Source organism: Mus pahari, chromosome 5, assembly GCF_900095145.1.
Source record: "Mus pahari chromosome 5, PAHARI_EIJ_v1.1, whole genome shotgun sequence".
Classification (NCBI taxonomy): domain Eukaryota; kingdom Metazoa; phylum Chordata; class Mammalia; order Rodentia; family Muridae; genus Mus; species Mus pahari.
Genome location: NC_034594.1, coordinates 19,848,250 through 19,871,675, shown reverse-complemented (window position 1 = coordinate 19,871,675; position 23,426 = coordinate 19,848,250). Strand labels below are relative to the sequence as shown.

The window sequence follows — 23,426 nt, the reverse complement described above, 5'->3', positions numbered from 1 at the left end:
ACACAGACACACAGACAGGCAGACCCTCCCCCACCAACACTAGCCTGGGTGTGCAGTAGGACATGTCATCTGAGCTTGTATGGTATGGTCTATGATGCTTGCAGAGACAGAAATCACCATATAATTCATTTCTCAGAGTCTGTTTCTGTCAGTAAGTGGCACCCGGCCATGTTGCTTTTCTCCTCCTTACAATGGTCCTGTGAGGGAGGTACCATTCTTACATGTTTTCCAGGTGAAGAAGCCAAAGCACTGAAAGAGACTGTGTAACTTATCACCATCACACAGTAGGACCGCTGCAATGCAGGCTGGCTTAGGCATCACTCCTGCCCCTCGCTGTAGCTTCCCCAAATCACGTGGCATCATCTAAGAAGCCACTTACCCAGTATTCTGGGAGCCCAGAGTCAAGAGTGACTAATGCGGATGGCTTAGCTTTCATTCATACCGCAGGAATGAAACCCACACCCTACAGAAAACAGCATCTCACAAGTCTGGTCCCCTTAGAGACAGGACATCATAGAAAACAGAGAGCAGAGGCGGACGCCAGCCCCAGCGCCTCAAGGAGTAGCCTTTCTGTTGCTGTGGTCGATGTGATTGGTGTTGCTGTTCAGCTAGCATTTCCCTGTTCTCTTTCAAACAGATAGGATGGCCTTTGCCTGCCCTGAACGCCAGTGGCCAGTCACACTGTGGCTCCTTGGACATGGAAATGTAGGCACAAATAGCAAGGGGTCTGTTCCCAGTCAGAGACTCACGGTCCCTTCAGAACTGCTGGATCCTGCCTTGGCAACGAGTCAGAGGAGCCAGGCAATGGACAATTAGCTCATCCTGAGCTTCGGATTGAGAACACTTAATAACAAGAGCCTCGATATGATAGTATGGAGAGGTGGTGGTCCCTTAGGAGAGGTGGGGGTGCTCTGAGGAGGTGGGGACTAATGAGAGACTACTGGTCCTTCACCCTGGGAAAAGATTAAGACTACGTGGACTAGTAGGTTGTTATGAAGCAAGTTTGTTTTCTTAATTTACTCTTGTTTCATGTCTTGCTCTCTCATCATCATATCTCTCGCTCTCTCTGTCTCTCTCTGTCTCTCTCCCCTCTGCTTTCCCACCCCTCCTCCCTCTCTTTCATGTGAACTCACTCACTCATCCCACCATAAAGTCCTTACTGGAAGCCAATGTTACCATCACATCCTCAGACTTTGGGGAACATAAGCAAAAGGACCCTTTTCTTAAAGACTCTACTGCCAGGTATTTTGTGGTAACAAGGCAAAATGCATAGAGACTCCCCTGAAGGGTCCTCTTAAGTTTCTGAGATGAGAGAGAAAAAGGCTCCTCAGACTGTCGCATTTCAAAACAGGACATAATATCACCCTTGTCACGCAATGAGGAAGAGGCAAAAAGGTAAACAAATCTTCACGTGTGACTCCAAGGTGAATTTATACTTATGGGAAAGTGAGTATATTCTGGTTCTTGCCAGTGTAGTCCAGTTTGGGAATCCAGGCAAATGTATACTCGAGTCTACCTAGCTTGGGCAGAACAGGAATGGGTTTAAATTCAGGTTCAATGCATATTGGGAAGGATTTTTAGCATCTTCACCAAGAAGGGAAACACCATGCCCAGCCTCTTCCTGTTTCAGATCAGCCATGAAGAAGGTATTGATGAAGACAGTCCCATTGCCTACCTGGAATGTTCGGACACAGGAACCCGTCAGGAGAAGAACTACAGACCAGTATCCTAGTATTTCTGCAAAAGGGAGGGTGGAATCTGTGATTCCAACTTGGGTTTGTTCAGTGTCCAGACCAGAGAGCTTAGGTAACCATTTAGTGGCCTGGCCTCATCTCAGCCAGACAAAACCTGACTCTGTCCCTTGTACCACTATTTCCATGTGTATAACTAGTTTTGGGTATCATCCAAGCCATAAAGTGAGATCCAGACATCTTGGCAGAACATATGGACGAGTCTGAGACAAGGTGCTGGGTATTAGAGTAGAAGCTGGTGAGAAGACCAGGAAAAGGCAGGAGAAATTCAACCTGTCAGATGGAGGATTGCAGAGGCACTCTGCAGAGACCACACCAGTGTCTCCGTTATTTTCGGGTGTCAGCCTAACACTGGCCATGGGGCTCTCAGGTTTCAGGGGTTTCTAGATGAAGGCGTCTCTCTCTCTGCCCAGTCTCCGATGTTTAGGTAAGTGTCCTAATCAACCTTCCATTGCCACAAAGAGACACCATGGCCACAGCAACTCATACATGGAAGCATTCAACTGAGGCTGGCTTACAGTTTCAGAGGCTTAGTCCATCATCATCATGGTGAGGACCATGGGGACGGGTGTGGCTCTAGAGCAGTAGCTGAGAGCTATGTCCTGATCCACAGGCTGAAAGAGAGAAACTCTTAAACAACACAGGTAAGGGTCTTTTTGTTTTGTTTTGTTTTGTTTAAAAAAAAAACAACCTCAAAGCGCACCTCCAGTGACGCACTTCCTCCAACACGGCCACCCTTCTGAATCCTTCTAATCCCATTCAAGAGTTCCACTGCCTTGTGACTAAGCATCCAAAACCACGAGCCTATGATGACCATTTTTAGTCACACCACCACAGTAAGGTAACACTGCTGTTAGAATTCTTTTAAACTTGCAATCTTGAAGGTAACATCTAGGAAGAGTCTGTTTTTGCATATTTCTGCACATACACAGCATGGGACTCAGCATTGACCCTCAAACTCTCATCCACCTCACACCTACAGTCTGGCAAGCTCTGTTCTGCTCCCCACAACTACACTGATGGTCCCCAACATCTGATAACCTGGCGTGGCTCACTAGAAGCTAAACTATGAGCTTTGGATTTCAACCTTTTCCTAGCTAGTGACAGGTGGCAAGATCCTAGGTTATGATACAGCTGTGATCCACAGTTCTGTCAGTCACGAGGGGAAACAACCGATGGCCTACAACATCCTACATGGCCAAGCTGAGGTGTTCTGTTGGCCCAGCATGCTGCAGGCATGACAACTTTTAGGATTTCCACCTTAGCAGAGTTTACGGAATGTGGCCCCACTGTAAGGTGACGAACATCTGTAATCTTAGATAATAAATACTCACATGCAGCATGCCACTGTACATTACACAGGAGGGAGATTGTGATGGCCCTGGAAACCTAGCTCTATTAGGGTTTTACTGCTGTGAACAGACACCATGACCAAGGCAACTCTTATAAAGGCCAGCATTTAATTGAGGCTCGATTACAGGTTCAGAGGTTCAGTCCATTACCGTCAAGGTGGGAACATGGCAGCATCCAGACAGGCATGGTGCAGGAGGAGCTGAGAGTTCTACATCTGCATCTGAAGGCTGCTGGCAGAATACTGACTTCCAGGCAGCTAGGGTGAGGGTCTGAAAGTCCACACCCACACTGACACACCTACTCCAACAAGGCTACCTCCTAATAGTGCCGCTCCCTGGGCCAAGCATATACAAACCTTCACAATAGCCATCTACATTCTAAATATCTGTCACAATATCTACAAGCAAGTGTAGCTCCCATCCCCCATCAAAGAAGCTTCCCTTTACATCAGATGGAGACCATTCAGAAAACCTCAATGGATCAAAACGCAAGGGTAGAACTGACCACAGGGTGCACAACCCAAATCGCTTCATGGACACTACAACCTACACGCAAGGCTCAGAGCAATGGAGATAAGTGGGGTATCACTGCTTTAAGAGTCAGAGGAGGCCTTAGCCAGGTGGATTGACACTGGTGTTACCTGTCTGGGTGGCAACTTCACCGCCAACCATACCTCCACAGCTGGAGTGCTGGCGCGCAAAGTGGGGGAGGACTATGTCTGGAGCAAGGACTTCTGGGACTATCGCATGAGTGTGCTTCTGGGGTTCAGGTGCCAACTGGGATCTCCCCATTGCTGCTGTCAGTGACATGAAGAAATCTCCAGAGAGTATCAGTGGGCAGATGACTTTCGCCCTCTGTTGCTGTTCTCTGATATTCATGAGATTTGCCTACAAGGCACAACCTCGAAACTGGCTTCTGTTTGGATGCAGTGTAACAGATGAAGTAGTTCGGCTCATTGGGGGACGACTTATCGACTATGAGATGAGTAAGTGGACATCTGCGTGGCAGTGCAAGGTCCGGCTCTTAAAAGGAACAGTGCTCCAGCCACAGATCCTCTCAGCATGAATAGTCTTGCCGAGGGGGAAAACACAGAACACTATCTTTAATGACCATGCAGACGTTATTGAATAGCCGAGAGTCCCTAAATCAACCCTCTGCCGCCTTATCAATGCTAAAGTCTGTCTTCACCAAGAGTAGTGCAATATATGTAACTAGTTTAACGATTTGGAATGATGGTTTTATCTATAACAATCTGAAGTACTATATATTATCTATTGGGATTTGTGTGATTAAAAAAAAACTAAGGGAACAATTCTTTTTTGGGGGGAGGGGAAAATTTTTTTTACTACAATCACTTAAGTACTCAAAATTTTTGACTTTTTCTTTCATGACTATAGTATAACCCTCCATTCGTCTCATGTCTACACATAATTTCCAGTGATAACAAGTATCGCTTGTTATCTCCAAATACCACAAGGCAAACACAGAGCTCTGGTAATTCTCCTCTCTCTGTCTCTCTCTGTCTCACACTCTCTCTCTATCTCTCTGTCTCCCCACCCCCCGCCACCCCGTGTGCGTGTCTGGGTGTGGTAATTCATATGCATTCAAATACATATCCACATGTATTTCAGATCTGTAACTTAATGGAAATAAATAGTTTAAATATTTGCTTTAAAAAAGGACCAGAGAGTTTACTGTGAGATCGTGTTTTCTACCCATGACAGAGAAGCTACAGTCATAAAGCTCAGCAACACAGCTTCCTAAACAAGACCTGAGCAATGAGAATACCAGCTGATATGCCAATGTAGAATGGGAACCTACCATGTGACTCACCACTAGATGAAGAACCACTGCCAGTTAACAATTGCCAAGAGATGGAAAATTAGTCTTTCCAGGGAGAGCTCCCTGATTGGCTATCTCATATCAGGCAGTCATCCCTGAAATCATAGGATACACAAGACACACTGAATGGACTCAGCAAGTCGTATTTCTATCTGGGTATTTATTGTATGTCTTAGTCAGGGTTTCTATTCCTGCACAAACATCATGACCAAGAAGCAAGTTGGGGAGGAAAGGGTTTATTCAGCTTACATTTCCACACTGCTGTTCATCACTGAAAGAAGTCAGGACTGGAACTCAAGCAGGGCAGGGAGCAGGAGCTGATGCAGAAGCCATGGAGGGATGTTCTTTACTGGCTTGCTTCCCCTGGCTTGCTCAACTTGCTCTCATATGGAACCCAAGACTACCAGCCCAGGGATGGCACCACCCACAAGGGGGCCTTTCCCCCTTGATCACTAATTGAGAAAATACCTTACAGCTGGGCCTCATGTAGGCATTTCCTCAACTAAAGCTCCTTTCTCTGTGATAACTCCAGCTGTGTCAAGTTGACACAAAACTAGCCAGTACATCGTGTGTGTGTGTGTGTGTGTGTGTGTGTGTGTGTGTAATAATTAAAGAAGAGAAGGCCATGAATTTGAGTTTGAGAGGGAAGATGGAAGATGGCGGAGGACATAGGATGGGTTGGAAGATGGAGATAAGGGGGAGAAATATGTAATTATATTTTGATCAAAAACTAAAATATTAATGATTAAATATTTATGTGTGTATCTTCAGAAGCCAGAAGAGGGTGTCAGATGCTTTGGAGACAGAATTACAGGCAGTTGGGAGCTACCAAATGTGGGACCAGGGAACAGAACTTGGGACCTCTGGAAGAGCAGCGAGCATGCATGGTCGCTGAGTGATTTCTCCAAACCCAGCATGCTGTTTTTTGAACTAACTTGGCTCCTTCTGCCCAGCATAGTACCTTTCAGAGTCATCTGAGTTGTATCCCTGCCTCGCTCCTTCTTGCTACCAAGCATTTTTCTACTGTACAAACGAATGACACAGCCGGTTTATCTGCCCACTGAAGGACAGTCATGTGGTTTCTGGGCCAAGTCATTATGGATAACAGAGAGGATGCAAACACTGTTTCTAGTTCTTAAGTGAAAAATTTCAGCTCTCTGAAGTACACAATACAGGAGCAGGAGGGTTGGCTCCTAGGGAGGGTGCATATTCACTTTTATAAGCAACTATCAACCTCCTTCTCCAAGGTGGCTTCCTCCCTCCCACTAGCGACATACAAATGAGCCAGTGGTTCTCAGTCTCCCAGGGCTTTAGAGCTTAACTCCCAGCTTTCCTGAGAAATGCACTACGGTGCTTTATTGGGGTTTCCACTTGCATTAGTATCTTGAATAATGATATAACACATGTGCTGGGTGTGTTTGTGTGTGTGTCCCAGCCCACCTATGGGGGTCAGAGGACAAACCTGTGGAGTGAGTTCTTTCCTGCCACCTGCAGGGAGTTTCCAGAGAGGCTTGTGAGCAGGAGCCTTACCCATGGAGCCCGCTCACTGGCACTCTCCTCTTCAACTTTTACCTGCATTGCTTGTTCCTTGCTGCTAAATTATGTTCTGGGTACAAGTTCTTTGGAAAATATGGGATTTGCCAATGTTTTCTCCAAACCATAGCTCTGCTCTCCTTTCCTCTCCTCTCCCCTCCTCTCCCCTCCCCTCCTCTCCCCTCTCCTGCCCTCCCCTCCCCTTCCCCCTCCCTCCTCCCAGGCCCTCATCCCTGATCTTTCCCTTTCCTTTGGCTTATACTTTTGGTGCTAGATCCAAGGTCATACTATTTTCTCTTAGAGTTTCATACATTTTCCAGTTCAATTGATGGTCTATTTTGAGTTGCGCACTGATTTATATGTCATGAAAAATTGTTTAATATCATTACGCTCTTTATCTGCATCAGTTGCATGATAATGTGGGGTTTCAGTGCATTAAAACAGTGGATTGTACTCAGTCATTTCTAATACTAAATCGTCTGGCATCCCTTAGATAAATTGTACTTGATTGTGACTTTACCACTCACACACACACACACACACACACACACACACACACACACACACACAAAGATAGGCAGAGAAAGTCAAAGAGACAGAAACAGAGACAGAGACAGAGACAGAAACACCAGTGCTGTGTGTTTGCCGTGTGCTGTTTGGAGAGACAAGGTCTTATCATGTAGTCCAGGTCGGTCTCACACACACCCCTCCCACCTCAGCTCCTGAGTGCTGACGTCACAGGTATGAACGACTACGCCCAGCTGGCTCACCAACATTTTCCTTTTTTTGTGTGACAGGATCTTTCTGTGTAGCCCTGGCTGTCCTGGAACTCTCTCTGTAGAACAGGCTGGCCTCAAACTCAGAGCTCCATCAGCCTCTGCCTCCCAAGTGCTGGTGTGCACTACCACATTTATTTATTTTTTAAGTTGAGGGATGTTCTGTCTGAATTCACAAGGAACATGGTTTATCTTCTCATTTGCCCCACGGGTAATGCTGCCCTTATAAAATGAGCTGGAGCTTGCTTCCTCCGCTCTTCGTTTCTGCAGAGCACTGCATACAGAGGGAGGGATTTCTTCCTTCCGATATCTGGCAGAATTCAGAATTCATCAATTAAACCATCTGGATCTGGGTTTTTATAGTTTCCATTTGTAACTTCAAATCAATGCACCAGCAAACTCTCCTGGCTCTCTTACCAACTGTGAGTCTGGTTGCTTGTGGTTATTAAACCACTGCTCCGTCTCATCTGAATCTACATGGACACAGCTGGTCACAGAACTTCCTTATGACCTTTTTAATGTCAAAAGGTTCTGTAGTGGTGCATCCTCTCTTGTTCTCATTACTGGCGATTTGTGTCTCAATCTCCATGCCAATTTGCTTGATTCTTAAAAAAAAAATCTCTTCTCTGCTTAGCCAACTTTTTTGTCTTCTTGTTTTATTCTTTCTTTCTTTCTTTCTTTCTTTCTTTCTTTCTTTCTTTCTTTCTTTCTTTTTTTTAAAGATTTATTTATTTATTATATGTAAGTACACTGTAGCTGTCTTCAGACACTCCAGAAGAGGGCGTCAGATCTTGTTACNGATGGTTATGAGCCACCATGTGGTTGCTGGGATTTGAACTCCGGACCTTTGGAAGAGCAGTCGAGTGCTCTTACCCACTGAGCCATTTCACCAGCCCCCTTGTTTTATTTTTTCAATGTTGTCGACCTATGCTGTTCTTCTTGTTGAAGATAAGGACTTACTGGCTGTGTTAATTCTATGAATTTATTTTGTTTTTCTCTTTCTCTTATCTCCTTTTCTCCCCTTCATTCCCCACCCCTGCTCTCTGCTCTCTGGGTGCGCAGGACAGAAATCAACACCAGGAATCTCCCTTAATTGCTCTCCTCCTTATCTTCTGAGACAAAGCCTCTCACTAACCTGGGAGCTTATTGGTTCAAACAGGCTGGCAGGCCAGTGAGATGCAGGAAGCCATCTATTTTGGCTCCTGACCCCTAGTGATGGATACCTGGTTCTGCATGGGTGCTAGGGTCGGGGTTCTGAACTCAAGTTCTCATGTTTGTACAACAGGCACTTTACTAACTGAGGTGCTTCCCAGCCCTTGTTTCTGTGTGTGTGTGTGTGTGTGTGTCTGTCTGTCTGTCTGTCTGTCTGTCTGAATATGAATTTGAGTATGTGTGCACAGTACATGGTCAGAAGATGCCCCAGAAATAGAGTTACGAGCAGTTGCCAGGAACTGAGCATAAGTCCTCTACAACAGCAGCTCTTAACAGATGAGTCATTTTCCCAGGCCCCACTGTCATGGTGGGAGCTTGGATGTGGCTCCCACCTTCTCTTTTTTCTAACGCGGACATCTAATGCTGCAGGGTTCTCTGGGCACTCAGCAGCTGCAGCACACAGCCCCTGGAAGGCACTTTCCGTTTCATTCGGTCCACACGGTCTCCAATACTCCTTGAGACAGCCTTTTAGATCTGTGGGTTCGGTGGGTTCCTTGGAAGTTTGTTTTTTAATTTCTAAGCTCCAGAGATTATCTTTCCTGAAAAAAAATTTTTTTTCTGTTCCTAATTTAATTTTGCTTCATTTGGATTTCTCAACGCTTGTTTCATGAAGCAACATTTGGTCTCTCTTGGTACGTGTTCAATAGGTACTTGAAAATCGGGTTCTGATGATACTGCTGTGTGGGGTGTTCTAGAAACGTCAGTCAGCTTAGCATCTCCGCTGCACTTCGCTCACTGGCTCAGGACTGAGAGCAGCACAGCAAAGTCTCCTGTTGGATCCTCTGGCTGGGCTGCACAGGCTTGGAAGCGCTCGCTTTTCAGTGTGCATAGATACCCATTGCACGATGATAACAACAGAATTATTAGCTTTTCTTGATGAATTGATCTTTTACCTCTATGCAGTGTCACTCTGTCTCCCTGGTTATATTTCATGTGCTAACATACATTTGATATCACTGTTTAAAATTACTGTTTGTGTCGTATGTGTGTGTGTGTGTGTGTGTGTGTGTATGTGTGTAATTTTCCGTTTTATTTCCAACCTATTTATAGGATCAGGTTTGTGGGTAAGTGTCATATGACAGCATGCAGTTAGGCTTGCTTTATTTTATTTTATTTTTATTTTTTTCCATTCTGCTTGACGGCAAGACTCAGTTACCGAAGATGTCTCATGCTTTGGACACGGGACTTAGAAAAATCAAGCTGGTATTGACCTGGAAACTTTCATCTGCTGACTAGAGTTCATTATGCCAGGAGTGAAGAAAAGCTATCCTAGGTCTTACAGAGTTGTGACCTCTCAGAGTTACAGTGACACCTAACCTGGCAAGGCATACCTATGGGTACAGCCATGTCATGAATATTATTGGGGTAACCAACCACTCCACAGAAGGAAACTCATGCCGAGTACTGAAAATCTCACCAGAACCCCAGGGTTGGGAGCTCACAGGCCCCAGGTGTGACCTCCTTGCTCTTACAGAGATCTCTTTGCTTTGCTTTTGCTAAACCGACACTGTATCAAGCTGCCTTCTAAAAATGTATGGTTATACCCATAGATTTCTGCAGCTTTCTGCCTGTCTTTGTGTGGTGGGTGGTTAATACAAAGATCCACAACGGGTCCAAGTGCAGAGAATGGATGTCTGGGGAGCCATCAGGCACGGATGGAACAACTGTATCACAGCACTTGTGGTGAGGCTCAGGAAACATTGCAGAAGTGGAGGGAGAAAGGTTGGAAGAGCCAGAGGAAACACAGCCACAAGTACATGCTAGCATCAGTGGGTGAGGGGCATATGAGCCATAAATCCTCAGTGAGGAGCTGTTAGTAGCTGATGACTACTGGGTGAAGAGAGTTAGCTTTCTTTAGGGATATTGTGCTGCGTAGTTATGTCAACTTGACACAAGCTAAAGTCATCTGGAAGGAAGGAACCTCAATAAAAAAATGCTTCCAGAAGGTGGGGTTGTAGGCAAGCCTGTAGGGCATTTTCTTAGTTAGTGACCAGAGGGGGAAGCCCAGCCGATTGTGGGTGGGGCCATCTGGGCTGGTGGCCCCAGGTTCCATAAGAAAGCAGGCAGAGCAAGCCAGTAAACAGTACCCCTCCATGTTTTCACTTGAGTTCTTGTCCTGACTTCTTTCAAGGATGAACAGCTATATAGAAGTATAAGCCAAATAAGCTTTCTCTTCCTCAAATTGCTCTTTGGAGATGGTGTTTCATTGCAACAATAGAAACTCTAAGACAAGTGTGATTGCTCGTAGGCTGACCAACGTTTAGTAAATGGACCCGCATGAATGCGTAGATGGGTAGCACTAACTGGACTCAATGGGTTATAAAAGTAATAAGAAGGCATGAAGTGGGAGGGGGACATGGGGAAGGTGTCATGAAGAATTGAGAAATAGGGCTGAATATGATAATTTCACATTATGTGAAATTATCAAAGATTACATAAAATATACTACTACTACTACTACTATTACTACTACTAAAGTGGACCTGGAGAGATGGGTTACTGGTTCTGGGAGTGTGTCAGGTATGGTAGAGTGTGTTTGGGCCTCAGTGCCCATGTATTCAGGCAGTTCACAAACGCCTGTAACTCCAGTGCCAGAGGATCTGACTTTCACCAGCACGTGCACTCTGTGCACAGACCCGACACAGACATATACACCTGATTAGAAATAAATAAATCTAAAAACCTCACTATGACAATCTGTCATATTTAGATACTTTATATTCAATGCATTAGTTTGCCTGTGGGCATATGTGAGCGCTTGCTTCTGCCCCACCCCCTTCTCTCTTCTCTCTGTGTACGTGTGTGTGTGTGTGTGTGTGTGTGTGCGAGCATCCATGTTTGGGTTTAACATATCATTCTACAGTCTGTTTTCTGTTTGTTCACTCTTTCTTTTGGGTTGTTGTTCCTGCTTGTTTTTTTCTATCTTCTTTTGAATTATATACTCATCTAACTTTCCTTCAAATTTCTCTGTAACATGTATAGCAAAAATTCTAGGAATTGTACAATAGAAACTTAACTTTTCAGCACCTGTCTAGTGCATGTGAAATTTTACACTGTGTATTTCTCTTTATTGCTTTCTCGGTTTAAAATGTATCTACAGTGTCTCTTTTTAAGAAGTCTGCATACAGATGCTGAGTACCAATAAGCTCGGACGCGGTGCTGCTTTAACATGTCAGATATCATTCTCTCTCTCCAGTAAGCTGCCATTTCCATCCTTTATGCCCCATACCTGTCTCTGTCTGATATTATTTCCTTCCTGTTGGTGACACTTTAGCAGCTCTTCCCTAGTGGGTCTCCTGACAGCCTGGTCTCATTTCTTGGATGTCATCTTCTCTTAGTGTCATCCCTGAAGGACATTCATTGGATGTAGCATTTGGGATTAACAGTTTTCCTTTGACACTTAAAAAAAAAAAAAATGCTGTGCCACGTCTAGAATCTTCTGTGGTTTCTGGTGAGAACTCCACACTGCTCTTCAAGTCAGTCCCACACAGTTAGTCTTGGATTCCAGGAATAGGTCTAGGGTCATTTTACTCCTCCCAAGAACTCTGTCCAGGACTTTGGTTTCCCCGTACCCCCTTTTCATTCTCTTGTTTAAAAAGTTGTCTCCTTTTTTAATTCTACTCTGCCTTATACCTCCTATGCCGACATCTGTATTTGGGGCCAAGCAGTATGGAAACAGAGGATGAGAAAACCATCAGGGTTCCAGCTCCTCTATAGCTCCTCTGACTGGAGAAGAGGCTCCTGTTTGTCAGCACCCCTTGCATTCCCACAGCTCCTGCTGCTACTGCGGCTGCCGCAGCAGACAAACGCCTTAGTGGTGGGAAGAAATGGAATGAGAGCAGGAAAGCTCAGGTATCACCTCGCTGCACCAGAGCATCAGGAGACCCTGATGTTGTGTTAGAAAGCCTCTCGGTCCTCGGAACCCACTTCTGGGTCTGGGTCTGCACTGAATCTAGGACAGGAAAACCTGGAGGGCAAACAAAGCTGAACCTAATGCCAGGGCTTCCAAAAGAGAGACCTCCTCGGTCTGGCATTGTTAATTGCCTTTTGCAGACCTTAAAGAGCTGGCCCACGCATTTGACCAGGTCTACAGCCATGTTCAATGTGATGGATGTGACGGACACCTGGGAAGAACTGACTATGCCTCACCGGAATCCAGAGCCTTCAACACATTTTTTATAAAGAGAATCTATAAAAGACCCATGGGATTCAAAGGTGGGGGAAATCAAAGAATTGGGGAGCCTGACATTGGGGGCTTTGAAGATGTTCTTGAAGGAGTGACTTTGTCAGTAGTTATGGGAGACTCTTAGGAAACACATTTCTAGTGGCTTTTGCACTAAGAGATGGGGAGATAAGCCAAGCATTCCTGTCTTTCCATGGCATTTCTGTGACAATTTGGTTTGAGCCAACGTTTATAATACATCACTAGTAAGCAGCCATGATAACACATATATGAACATATCAGTTCGCTGGATGTATAACCTCAGATCTAGGTTAGGTTTTGACCATGTGAGATGTGTGGCATTGCTTCAACCCCTGACATTTTGGGGTCTTTGTACAGGAACATATCAAGAATAGTTAATGCTAAGCAGGGTATGGTGGCATACACTTTTAATTTGACCATTTGGGAGATGGTGGCTGGAGGACATGGAGTTCAGAGTCATCCTTGGCTACATAATGAGTTTGAGGAGGCCAGCCTGTGCTACATGAGACCTTTCCTCAAGAAGAATAAAACAAACATCAAGAATAGTTAATTTCTAAAATATAGATGTATCCATGTGTTTTAATATCTTGGATACCTTTCAAGAGACCAAACTTTTGCAGACCTCACAAGTGAGTTAATAGTATGTCCTGAGATCATCCAAGACAATGTTCTTAACCTGCTAGCTTACTGTGTGTGTACTCAGCCTATTTAAGTGTAACTTGCCTTTAAGAGAGCGATTTAATTAACCTTACTGTGCCTTGGATTTTCTGTGCAATCAGCTTATAATGCAGAGCTTTAATCTTTGTTTTTTCTTTTTTGACTTTTCGAGACAGGGTTTCTCTGTATAGTCCTGGCTATCCTGAAACTCACTCTGTAGACCAGGCTGGCCTCGAACTCAGAAATCTGCTTGCCTCTGCCTCCCAAGTGCTGGGATTAAAGGCGTGCACCACCACGCCCGGCAGAGCTTTAATCTTAATTTAGGTACTCTTCCAGGCCCCTGATCCAGAAAGATTTATCTGTGCTGCTGTGTGTTGTGGTAATGATTTGCTTAATTCAGCCAACAGGTTAAAAACAACTTTAAACAAATGTCCCATAAATGTGGGGGACAACATGTGGATATAGGTTGACAACATCTGTTGGTAGTTTTGAGAGTGATTTTGGGTCAGTTGGGATTAGTAAAAATCCTTTTCTTTCCTCGTAAAAATCTTCTGAGGCCTTTTGAAAAGCAAGTCCTCATTCATCCCCTGTTCTGTGCTTTATGTACTGTTCAATGAATACAGCACAAAGCCATTTGTTAAGGACAGGCAACCCAGTCTTATACTGACAGGCAAAAAGGACATTAGGCATTCAAAATAGGCAATGCAGATGGGCCAGAACAGAAAACTAGATGGATGGAAGATGCAGGGAAAATTAAAATTTGTGCTCCTTCTTGGTAAACTACTCCAAGATCTGTCTCTCTCTCCCCTCCTCCTCCCTCCATCTCCCCTTTCTCTCCTTCCTTCTTCCTCCCCCTCTTCCATTCCTTAGTGGATATCAACACACTTTTCCTTAAAGTTCTGTATATTTTGGGATATTCTGCCCCGTTTTACCTGTCTAACAGCTTCCTGTTACAAGATGAGGTCTCCCAGATACAAGTTCTATAAGCTGAGCAAACTAAATTTGTATAGAAAGCATTTTGGAAATAGATTCAGCTCTCTTTTCTAGGCTCCACAGACCCTGAAACTGAGTGTGTGTGTGTGTGTGTGTGTGTGTGTGTGTGTGTGTGTGTGTGTATATGTGCAGGTGTGGATTTCAGCTGCAGAAGGAGACTAAATTATTTTGTTTGCTTTTTTGTTTTGTTTTGTTTTGTTTTTAGAATTGAAAGATATCAATTAGGTATTCACAGGCAACTCCCAAAGTTGGAACTGGACATGCAATGTTCAAAAGCATGGAATAAATTTGAAACATTCCTGACACTAATACTGTCCCATCCATGAAAGAAGAGCTTTTTGGAAGAGTGAACTGAACATGTTCACCAATATTAACTAAAACCTTATGAACAGTCCTATTAAAACTAGATCAAATACTCAGGAAGACTTGACAGTAAATGTACTCAAATATTAAACATGGCCATCTGGGGCTTGGTGGGGTTTAGCTTAGTGGGTAAGGTTGCTTTGGAAACACAGGGACTTGAGTCTGGATCCCCAGCACCTACATAAAAGTCAGTGAACATCTGTGAACCCAGTGCTGGGAGCGAGAGACAGGAGGATGTCTGGGACTTGATCAGTGAGCTCTAGGTTCAGTGAGAGACGCTGCCCCACTAAGTAAGATGGAGAACTACAAGAAGATATCCATTGCTAACCTCTGGCCTTCATATGCAAGCATACACACATGTACGTACATATGCATACATACACAACTATGTAGACATACATAAATAAAATCTAAGGGCAGCCATCTAAGTAGTGGCATTGTAAGTGGTCTCTAAATCCTTCAATGTTTTCCAAATGCTGCTTTTATAGCCTTCCTAGACACAGAAAGGGTTGCAATTAAGTCAGTGTGTCTGCTGCACAGACAATGTGGGTCAAAGGGCCTTCTATGCAGAGTTGTGTATGGAAATGGGGAAGTACATGGTCAGAACAGCTGATTTTGTTTGTGTTGTATTTCCCCCTAGATTAAGATTTAGTGGCAGGACTGTAGGTAAATGAACAGCTCTTGCCTGCTGGATGATGCTTTAGCATCTCTGATGGCTTGTTTGGGGGAGCATTTCCAGAGATTACTCCCCCAAACACACTTTGGCTAACTCAAACACGAAGAAAGGCCCACTGAAGGGCAGTGCGGTTCCCATGATTTGCTGCCCCAGGCCCCGTGGCTGACACAAGCTGTCTTCTGTAACTCAGGTTGTAGCTCACAGGCCTAAGCAGTTTGTGGAAGAAGTTGCTATCTGGGTTTTAGGGCAGACAAGTCCTTGGGGGGCAAGATGGGTCAGGTCGCTGCCACCTGAGGCAAAGTTTAAGAATTTACCGTGACTTCTCCAAAGGCTTGGCTGGCAATCCGGAGTGGCTTCGGGGCCATTTCTTCCCTCCTGAGATGGTTCAGGGACATCTTTCCTCTTAACTACCATTTTCAGAAATATCGTCTGGGTCCCAATGGGAAGCTGGCCTAATTTCACAGTGACTCTTAGTTAACACTCACACAAGCCTCATTTAACTTGGGTCTTAGCAGCTTGTCACTAAACTCCTGAAGGGATGGATGGCCTTTCCCAAAGAAAGATGCTCTGTTCAAGAAGGTGGACTTCTGGCCACCCTGGATTAGTTGGCCACTTATTGAGTTCACTGAGCTTGCTTTTAAATAAATTATTCTTTACCTCAGATGCCCCAGAGAGATGCTGGGTTTCCCTGAGCCAAGACAGCCCCAGGTTTCCAAACTTTACAGGCACACATTTCTGATGACGGTCCTCTTTAGTCAAAAGAACAGAACCCAGCAAGGTAGGAGATGAAAGACCCCAGAGGAGGGAGTCCCCTTCCGCACTCTGCTGTTACTGGGCCACGGGAAGAATTAGCATTCTGCCTGCAAGCACAGCTCCACTTTCCGCTTTGTTTTGAGGACAGAATCACTCATCTGGAAATTACGGGGTAATATTAATGAATCCCGTGTCCCGTTACTGCCCTGTTCTCGTGATGCCTGCTGCCGCCACCTTAATCACCATCCACACAAACAGAGGAAGCCTCAACGATGGCTGTCATTTTTACCCCACGATGGAATGTATGATGATATACATAAAACGAAGTCCAAACCCTAGGATGGGAAATCACACCAAAATTAGCATCCGCGATCCAACTGCAACATCAGTCCAGAGCACAGGGCTGGGCTCTTGTGTTCTGCCTCATTCCTGTAGGGTTGGTACCCTACAAGCCTGTGTGGACTCAGAGTCTTCTATGCTGGCTACAGCCTTCTGCCTGTGAGACTTTCCATTCAGACCTATGTTAATTATGACCAAAGGAACCGAGTCAATGAAACAAGATCAGCCTGTGCAAAGCATTTGGTGAGAAGGCGGAGCTCACACATCCCGTTGCTCTCCTGGCTTTGCCTCACTGACTGCAGGCTCTGGTTTCTCCTTTATGAACTGTTTTCCATGATTGCTCCCCATTGTGTGTGCTTGGCAGGAAGGATAATGCTATGTGTTTTCTTCCCCAGCATTCTGTTGCTTACTGTATAACTCAGTTAATGAAAATGAGAAGAGCTGTCTTAGTTTGGGTTTTACTGCTGTGAACAGACACCATGACCAAAGCAACTCTTATCAAGGAAATCATTTAATTGGAACTGGCTTACAGCTTCAGAGGTTCAGTCAATTATCATGAGGGTGAGAAACATGGCAGTGTCCCAGGAGGCATGACGCTGGAGAAGGAGCTGAATTCTACATTTTGTTCCAAAGGCAACTAGGACAACACTGTCTTCCAAGCAGCTAGGAGGAGGCTCTCAATGCCTACCCCTACAGTGACACACTTCCTCTAACAAGGCCACACCTCCTAATAGTGCCACTCTCTGGGCCAAGAATATTGAAACGCGTGAGTCTCTGGGGGCCAAACCTATTCAAACCACTATGTGGTCCTAGTCATCTCTTCCACTTGGGAACTGAGAAGAAGCAACGCACCTGGGGATGACTGGCCCTTCCTCTCCTACATGGCTACCTCAGTGTGGTGGAGGGTCCAGAGTTCTTGCTTGTCCAGTTTTAATGCCTTCCCCTTGCCCAAACCATGCTGGACTAGGGATCAAAGAATAAACAAGAGTTCAGCTCACATTTCAGATCCGGCAATCCTTCTACTGAGAACCCTGAACCAGCTAATCTTTCTGGACATTCTTGAATTTCTTGAATAAGATGCAGCAAAGCCATAGCCTCTCCCCACTCCTCTCACCTCAACCAAATGCCTGGAATTATGGAAGCAACTTCCTAGTCAAGTGAAAGAGAAGACCATGTATTTCTTCAACCCCAGGACAGGGAACGTCCACTGATCATTAGCAACATGTGGAGCAAAAGCAGTTGCATGATGCAGAAAAGCTGTAGATTCTCGGGGTCTTTGAGCAAAGCAACTGCCAGCACCTGTTGCCCCGCCCCTTGAGCACAAAGCAAACTGAAGGGAACAGCTTCTACTTGAGTGTGGGAGGAGGTCAGGTGAACTGAGATTTGATACCCGTGGCTACTGGTGGGCTGCGAAATCCCAGGTCCTAGGGTTTCTCTACTGTAATGTAGGAACAGTAATAGCCCACTGTACAGGGATTCCAGGAGAATGGGAGATCTGTGGCAAAATCAAGCCTCTGCTAAAGCACAAGGCAAATCATAATCAGCTGCTGTGAAGCAGCTCCGTTATGCTCACACCTGGGATTAAGACAAAAACACATTCCTATAATATTTCTGTGTCGTTAAAAGACACCAAAATCCCAGAATTTTCATTACAATTGAGTTCATTCATTTACTTGTTTGAGGGACACGAATGGACTTTGCAAATCTTACAACTTGTGACCTACGGGAAGCATTTCCAGAGGAGGCTGAGATTCCTAAGACCAGGTGAAGGGCCCAGTGCTTGTTGCTTCAGAATAAGCTCAGGAGTTAATGGGCTTCATTGTTGACTGTTTTTGCAGATGCTTGTGCACATGGAAGAGTGGAGATAAACGTAAAATAACCTCACGTGTGCGAGATTTAGGTTCTTCCCTGAACTGCCTCAGAACAAGTAAAATATGTGTTCAAAGGCGATGCCTGGCCCGCCCCTTCCTGCTCCTCACTCTGACCACATCCAAGCTGCCAGCCAACGCATTGACCTTTTGCTAATATAAATACAAGGAGAGGTTCAAGCAGTCCAGATTCCCTCATTCTTGTAGATTCAGACTGAGAAATTTTGTGAGTGGCTGTGGACTGGTGTCTCTCATGGCTTTCTCCTCATGGGACAGTTGCTCTTGAGGCCACACAAGGGGTGATCTATGGGGACTCAACTACTTGCAAGTCAATCATGAAGTTGAGGGACGTAGGTATGTGCTTCATCTCCACAGGTTCATGAGGGAGTCTACAGTAGAGGACAGAGTACCTGCCCCATGTGGTGTAGAAAAGACCTGAATGAGATCGGAGGGGAGGGGCTTGTCTGTGGGCCTGCAATGAACATTCTGCTGACTAGCCTTTCATGTTTCTCTCTACTGCTGCCCTGTCCCTTGTACCCCCGTGGTCTGTAGCATTGCCCTGTTGCTTATCACCTGTGCATTCCTGCGGGGACTGAGTTCATTTATTCTCCCGTGCTTTCTTGGGTTCACCAAGCTTTGCACAGTGATTGTGCACTTGGGTGGGTTGTGTCACGTTGATGACCACTTTTGACCTTCGACCCCAACTTCATGACTACCTTGAACACAGTAGGTATTCAGTGAATACCCTTAAAGGAATAAACATAGGTAGGGTTGTAGGTGCTTTAACATAATGACTACCAGGCTAGTAAATCCTGACTGTTTAACCACGGTACAAGGGGTCACGATGCCGCTACCACACAGATAAAGAAACTGAGCTAATATAAAGGCAGTGCTCAGCCACTGCCCACTCAGTAACAACTGAATGTGGACAGAGGAATAGGGGGATAACGATAATGCTCTTGCTGTCCAGTCAGGCAGCACCCTGACACCACCCCCAGAGCTTGAACACAGGCCTGCTTGGCTCCCATGAGCCTGACTTGCCAAGCAGCACCTGCCCTGTAAAAGCAGAAACTGGAGACCTCTGAATGGAGACCATTGTCAGCAGGGTAACACATAGGCACACTAAAAACACAGACTTCTTGCCAAGTCTCACACAACGACAACTTCACTGGTGAGGTGCAAATCTTAAAGCCACTGTGAAATGTTTCAGGGAGAGAGTGTGTAGCTGCATCCCACAGCTGCCCGCCACATTGAGTTTAATAGTGTGGAAGTGTCTCATGCACCTTGAGGCAGGGGCAGTCTCCACTTACCTCTTTGCTCTATCCTTCTCATCTTCGTCCATTAGAGTTTCTATGCAGTCTTGCCTGCTAAATAAAACAGAAAAAAGAATCTGATGAGAGTGGTCTGCTTCTAGATCTTTCTTGCAGGTTTTGATGGTTGTCACTATGTTGGTCTTATCTAATATACACACCTCAACCCAGTGATTCTTGACCTTACAGGTCACAGCAGCCTGCTGTGTGCCCAAAATGTACTGAGGATCCCAAAGTGTTCTTGTCCATGTGAATTTAAGCAGACATGTTTGGATTCAAGCATCCATGCCATTTAGGGGTCAGGTACAGGCATGTCTAACCTGACAGGGCAGCACACTGTTGGAACAACATGCTTTGGGACCACACAACCAAATAAAATTGCAATAAATTCTTAGGATCATGCTGGGAAGGTGGCTCAAGTGTTTATTTTTATACAAGTGTGAAGATCTGAGTTTGGTATCTAGCATTCAAGAACATGGTAGTGTGTCTCTAAACCCCAACACTGGGAAGCACAGGGAAGTGGACCCTAGGGACTCACTGGATAGCCAGTCTAGCTGGGACACTGAGCTCCAGGTTCACTGAGGGACCTTATGGTGGCAGGAAGGTGGATAACAATAGAGGAAAACTGTATCAACCTCTGTCCTCCAGATGTGCCTAATAGACACATACACCCACCCACACGTGTGCACCTATGTAACACACACACCTCATAAAGTTTCAGGCATTTTTACAGCTTTTGTCTCAGGCCACATTGACAGATGCCTGTGAGTAGAAAGGCATTATCAGAGTGATGTTTAAGTAGCTTCTTGGAAAATCCATTGTAGTCTTGGAGAATGAGTCTTTTTTTTTTTTTAATTTTAAAGCAATCAATCATTATTTTTCAAAACTAGATCTAGGTGTCTCCTGGTCACATGTTGAGAATTGTCCCAGGGCCCCTTCTCAATGAAACCGTGTCTCCATCTCAAACTGGACACTAGCAAGTTGCTCTTGCTGGATGCTCATGATGTCCTAGGAATGCTGCACTTGGCTTGGTCCATCCCAAGATACAAACCTTCTATCTAACACGTGACCAGGAGGACTCAGCCCCGCAGAAGTGTGACCCATAGCCTTCCTTAAAGCTCATGGATGAAGAAGATTACTCAAAAGTCCAGGAATGTTCATGTATTTCCCAAGTCCCCAGGACCTAGCTCACCCCAGCCTCACTCTCATCGTGTGCTCCTCACCAGACTTCTAAACTCCATACTTGGCAAATGTACCAGCAACTACTCTGCGTCTTTGAAGTTTTACATGAAATTTTTACTGAGGTGTTTTTTGTCTTGTGTTCTTGCTTGCCTACATGTACCAGCGCATACCTGACCCAGAGCAAAGGCAAGAAACTCTGCAGCAATGGCAGCTTATCCCCATAGCCCTTTCAGGTGGATTGAGGGATAGACCCATGGGGGACTCCATTTCTCATCTGACGTTTGTATCATGTTAACATGTACTTCACGCCTGCATGTGTGTGCATTTGACACTCTCCAGATAGAATCTCCTCAATGCTTGATGGTGAAAGATACTGGGGGAAATACATTCAGTGATGTTCTACCCGGGTTCTGTCCTGCCAAGGGCAATGCCAGTGGGGAGTGTCCAGGGTAGGACTGCAGGTCCATTAAGCTGTATCTACAGAGCTCCTGTATCTATGGGAGGGATGGGACACCTAGGGTACTAGATCCTAACTGCATACACCACAAACTAGGCATCCAATGGTGACTAACAGCTGTTTTGTTTCTTTGTTTGTTTGGTTGTTTTGGTTTTTCGAGACAGGGTTTCTCTGTATGGCTCTGGCTGTCCTGGAACTCACTTTGTAGACCAGGCTGGCCTTGAACTTAGAAATCTGCCTGTCTCTGCCTCCCAAGTGCTGGGATTAAAAGTGTGCGCCACTACCACCGGACTTGTTCTTTTTCCGAGTTTATAGCCATTTGAAGTCACACAGCCCCAGTGACTTGCGCTCATTTTGCCTCCCACCTCTCTCTCCCAAGTCCTTGCTACCAGTTCTCTGGGTGGTAAAACCTGGCCAGTCAAACTGCTCCCCTTAAAATGCAACGTCTGCCCAGGAATCCCAGTGGGCCTCCTATTCCCAAGGCTTTGTCATCTCTGTCACTTCCCATGCCTCTCCTACTTATTACTTTCTTACTATAAGAACGGCAGTGAAGTACACGTAATGAGTCATGGCATTGTGAGTGTCTGTGGGTGAATTGCAGTGCAACCACCTCCACCATCCATCAGCAGAACGCCAATCCTCCTTAAAACAAACACTGAAAACTAATGGCCATGCTCATGTCAACTGCACACACTCTGGCCATGCTCATGTCAACTGCACACACTCTGGCCATGCTCATGTCAACTGCACACACTCTGGNCATGCTCATGTCAACTGCACACACTCTGGCCATGCTCATGTCAACTGCACACATTCACTCATGTGTACCTGAAGAGGAAGAAGATCCAGAGGTCAAGTGGCCTCCTCTAGCATTGTGCTATCACTGTGACTCACCCTATGGATGAGTGCCTTAATAAGGCTACAGTACTTATTAACTTGTTTTTAATTGCTTGTAGTCCCAGTCTCTGCTCCCTTCACCGTGTGTGTATATGTGTGTGTGTGTGTGTGTGTGTGTGTGAGTGTGTGTGTGTGTGTGTGTGTGTATGCACCACAGTGCACATGTGGAAGTCAGAGGACAAATTTCAGGAGTTGGTTCTTTCCTTCAACTATGTGAGTCTTGGGGTAGGATACAGGTGGTCAGATTTGGTGACAAGAGCCATTATTCAGTGAGCCTGATGAACTTACTTTTAACTTCAACATACTGACATCAATTCCCCTGAATTTATGCCCAGGGGTGGGCTTGCTAGATGCCTGGGTACTTCCTGTTCTAAGTTTTTGAGGAAGGTCCACACTGCTTCCTGTGTTGGCACAAAGCCTTTTTTGTTTTGTTTTGTTTTGTTTTTGTTTTTGTTTTGTTTTCCTGAGACAGGGTTTCTCTGTGCAGCCCTGGCTGTCCTGGAACTCACTCTGTAGACCAGGCTGGCCTCAAACTCAGAAATTCGCCTGCCCCTGCCTCCCAAGTGCTAGGATTAAAGGCGTGCACCACCACGCCCGGCGGTACAAAGCCTTCTTTCCCCAACATCTTCTTCCACACTTGCCATCTTCTGGTGTTTGACCACAGTCTTACCTGGACTGAAGGGCTAAGGGGCTATCTCATACTTTCAGACCATGTTTCTCTAATGATCAGTGACATTCAACATTCTTCCCAATGCCTCCTCATCAGTATTGTCCTCTCTGAGGACTGGGAAGGACATTATCTTAAGTGGCATCAACCAAACTCAGAAAGAAGAGCATATGAGCTCAGTCATATGTGGGATCTAAAATAGTGAACATCGGAGCAGCAGCAAGGGGTGGGTTCTGTCCTACATCTCAGGGAAAGGCAGTCAGCCGTCCAGCTGGAACCCTGGCTCTGCCTCTGCTAATGTGAGCTCACACACAGCACGTGTGAAGAAGCCCCAGCCCTAGTTTCCCATCTGTGAAGTGGAGATGGCAGCAGGGCCTCCCTTTCTGTGCTTAGTAGGTGAGATTAGCAAATCCACAAGAAACCCCAGCACAGTCCCTGGCACAAACAAACCATTAAAACTCCAGTCACTATTACTCCCAGTATCAGTAATGATCTTATAGGGTTAGCAGTGGGAGGTGGTGCCGTGGGTGAGGGGGTCTTTGGGAGAAGGATTATCATCTTCACCTATCAATGGTGTGTATGTATGTATGTAT

The 23,426-nt window shown here is 45.5% G+C and overlaps 1 protein-coding gene and 1 pseudogene across 3 annotated transcripts in view; one reads left to right on the top strand and one right to left on the bottom strand.

Moving 5' to 3' along the window:
* The window catches only part of Npas2 (neuronal PAS domain protein 2), a 172,298-nt gene that overhangs the window by 82,481 nt on the left and 66,391 nt on the right, over positions 1-23,426 (bottom strand). For all 3 annotated transcript variants that reach the window (XM_029538656.1, XM_021198519.2, XM_029538654.1), the window contains exon 2: positions 19,631-19,687. In XM_029538656.1, coding sequence (XP_029394516.1) covers positions 19,631-19,662 — 32 coding nt within the window. In that variant the 5' untranslated portion in view covers positions 19,663-19,687. The remainder of the gene's footprint in view (positions 1-19,630; positions 19,688-23,426) is intronic.
* On the top strand, positions 1,607-4,169 carry LOC110321300 (annotated as a pseudogene).